The 3,544-nt window shown below is 46.7% G+C and overlaps 1 protein-coding gene across 1 annotated transcript in view; it reads right to left on the reverse strand.

Moving 5' to 3' along the window:
* nisch (nischarin) overlaps positions 1-3,544 on the reverse strand; it is a 31,811-nt gene that overhangs the window by 9,078 nt on the left and 19,189 nt on the right. The window contains 5 exon segments of the mRNA XM_015385034.1: positions 1,165-1,228; positions 1,302-1,480; positions 1,556-1,962; positions 2,074-2,285; positions 2,762-3,048. Coding sequence (XP_015240520.1) covers positions 1,165-1,228; positions 1,302-1,480; positions 1,556-1,962; positions 2,074-2,285; positions 2,762-3,048 — 1,149 coding nt within the window.

A 3,544-nucleotide genomic window follows, 5' to 3' on the forward strand; every position in this document is an offset into this window, starting at 1 on the left:
CTTGGCTGGAGACAATTTTGGTTACATTTACACTTGATCATATTTTCCAGACAAAAAGTTAATGGTGCATCTCCCAAATGTCCCGGCCGCAACAACAACGCTTTATTGGTTCCGCTATCGGGACGGAACCAATAATGGCGAGCCGTTATTATTTTTATTAATAAAAAAAAAATATGTTTTCAATTTTATGTTTTATTTAAATTACAAAAATAAATCGTAATAAAAATAATCCTATTTATGATGTTTTAAAAATTAAGACCTACGAAAGACTGATTTAAGACATTTTAATACCAATTAAGGCCTTGGTTTTATTTTAAAGAATTCAATGCCTTTTAAGACTTTTTAAAGGACCCAAGTGAACCCTGAAAAAAGAATCTGCTGGACCTTTCCTCGCTGGGATGAAATGTCTTTAATGGAGGGAAGAGGAGCCCCCATGATCCTCTCTGCTGTTCTCACCTTCTTCCAGTCTGAGGCGCTGCAGCCTCCACACCACACAGTGAGACAGCTGGTCAGAACGCTCTCTATGGTGCTTCTTCCTCAGGAAGTTCATGCTCTATATCTAAAGCTGTCTAAAACCCCCTGCTGAGCTCTGAATGACAGAATATCTTAAAAAGCTCAAACTCTTTGAAGAGAAGGTTACTTTAATCTCTGACTCCGCAGGAACCGGATCAGTACAGCAGGTATGTAAACACCTTGCTGTTCACGAGGAAACTGCAGATGCAGCTGTGACGGCATCTAGCTTAGTTCCTTCAGTGTCATTATATCTGCTATCAGTCTGTTGGGGAGAGTGTGATCTGTTCTGCCATGATAATAAAACTCAACAAAAGGAGGCCTGTCAGAACAGCATGCGCTGTCAGATCAGCATACACTGATTTTTATCTAACCTAAATGAGTCACAACATAAACCACAGCCAATGATTTTTAATAAGAAACAAAATGTAACGTCATTTAAATTCCTGTATGGACATTCCTTCATTCCTTCAGGACCTGTTGCTGCGCCTCGATGCGCGTCAACCATTGACTCTGCATGTAAGCTAGCTGCTTCTGCTGAATCTGTAATGTGCGGTCGGAACGTAGCGTTAGAGGTTTCAGGAACATGGCCATAGAGCTCCTGAGTTTGGCCTCCCTGGTTCAGATGGTCTGATGAAGAGAAGCAGCCATTACCTGCTGGAGCTGTGAAGCTTCCTGTTGCTGAGGCAGCAGCAGGAATCCTTGGATCTGCAGCAGCCTGGAAACACAATAAGCAGTCAGACGAGACAACCTGATGAGCTGTGATGACCAAACAGCCGCCTGGTCCCCACCTGGTCCACCGCCGGCCGGACAGGGCCCACACGGCCGGGGCAGGGCCACCATCTTCAGCCCCTCCAGAGAAGCCCTTCTTTGGCTCAGCTCCCCCAGGAAGGAGCTCCTGTCTTGGGCCAGAGGGAAGAGCAGCAGCAGCTCCTGACCAGCAACCAGCAGATCCACTGAATGCCGACTCCTGAAGGAGACATTAAGGTTAAACCCAGACAGAACTGACAGAAAACAACCATGAGGACAGATTTCAGGTCTGCACCTTTGGTCGTGCCGTGGGTCAGGACAGGAGACGCGGCTGGTTCCATCTCCCAGCTGAGCATCTCTCTCTTTGGGGTGAAGAAGCACCGAGCCGAGGGACACACGCACAAGCCCGCACCAGGAGGAGGAAGAGGACTGGTGGGGTTTAGGACTCTCTATTTTAGACACTTCTCTGAAATCCATCCTGAGCACCCAGAGGTGTCTGTGTGTGACGAAGAGGAGCGAGAGGAGGCTGGGATCATCTGACAAGAGGTGGAGAGCGTCTGAGGAAGAGGAGGAAGAGGAGCAAAGGATGTGGGCGGGATATCCTCCCCGAGCTCCCCGACTCTCCTCCACCTCCCAAGAGCTGATAAGAGAAGGAGGAAGGAGCTGAGGAGCGTCGAGGGGCTCCGGGAGGTTCTGAGCGTCCTGGAAGAAACCAGAACAACAGAGAAACCTGAGGATGATCACAGCTTCATGTCTGCAGGTCAGTTATTTCTGATCCCACTTTCAAGGTGAGCCACTGTGTGGCTGTCTGACCTGGAGCAGCGCACAAAGCTCGGTTCTGGTCCGCCGGACCTCTTCGGCCTCAGAGAAGATGAACCAGCGGCTCTGACCCGCTTTCATTCCAAAGGAGAGACAGGAGTCAGGGAGCTCAGCCTGGGAGGTCAGCTGGACCTGGGAGTACGGCGTCAGGAGGTCCACCTGAAGGCCCGCCAGGACCTGGTCCACAGGTGGGTTCTGCTGCTGGTCTGAGAACAGGTTCAGAATGATACTAAGCTGAAACATTTAAACAGGAGCTCATCGAAATGTGTTTTCTTTTTTTTTTTTCAGCCAGATTATAAACTTTCTACGTGGTACATCATTTAGAAAGTCTGAGTGATTTTCTTAGTGGAGTGCACTGGAAGGCCACCAGGGGGAGCTGGAGAGAGGCACTCAGAAAAAACATGAAAAAATATACAAAAAAGGCTCTATTTAGTAGCTTTAGCAATAGCTCTGTTGTATTGCCAGCAGATGGCGTCAATTTACGGTGCCGAAATTCTATTTAGGCTCAAAACGGATCTAAATAACATCAGGATGGAAACTTGGTGTATATATGGTTATTTTATTAGGATTAAATAGTTTTTGGTCTTTTTATGCACCTAAAACGCTACTATGCACCTTTGAGAGAAAATTCTTACTCTTCTAACAAAGAGGATATTTTTGCAGCTTGAAGCTGGATGTTTACCTCTCTCCTGATTGGCCGACAGGGAGTCATGTGACCAGCGGAGCAGCCCGAACAGCCGGTCTGTCAGCACCAGACACGCCTCCCTCTGCTCCACCTCTCCACTGACCAGAACACAACAGCACCATAGAACTCTTTGGATCTGAAGCTCCGCCCTCTCCTCACAGGGCTCCTCAAGTCGGCCGCCAGGCTCCTCCCCCTCTGCAACCGGAGCAGGGGGAGAGGAGCACAGTAGCTCCTCTCCAGAATCATCCAGACCCATCTCAAAGTAGCCGTCCCTGGAGCTCGGACTGTGGGAGAAAAAACTTATTAGCAGCGACTCTATTAGCCGTTTGTCAGGGAAATGAGAAAAACAAAATATTTGGTCATTAATTCTTCTTAAAATGCATTTTTAGCAGAATTAATGTTTATATATCTTATGATTGACATTTCATGTTTGATGGAACGCAAGTCGTGATCTTCATTTTAGAAGAAAATTCACCTTAATCTCAATATTTTTTCTTTTGATGCTCCTCAGAGACGGACGGCAGCTAGCTAAGAAGCTAAAACCTGCTGCAGCTCATCTTTACCGTTAGAGTTGAATGTTTCTGCACCTCTTGACTGATCAAATAAATACATTTAAAAGCAGATTCTTGTTTCTTTTTTAAACTTGTTTTTGGAACTACTGGACTTTTTTAGAAAGTAGGCTAACAGGAAATGGGGCTGAGAGAGGAAGACGTGCCGCACAGATCAGCGAGTTGGGAATCAAACTTGATTCTTTCTGCCAGTAAAACTAAGAACTACTCC

This window comes from Cyprinodon variegatus, unplaced genomic scaffold, assembly GCF_000732505.1.
Source record: "Cyprinodon variegatus isolate N-32 unplaced genomic scaffold, C_variegatus-1.0 Scaffold330, whole genome shotgun sequence".
NCBI lineage: Eukaryota > Metazoa > Chordata > Actinopteri > Cyprinodontiformes > Cyprinodontidae > Cyprinodon > Cyprinodon variegatus.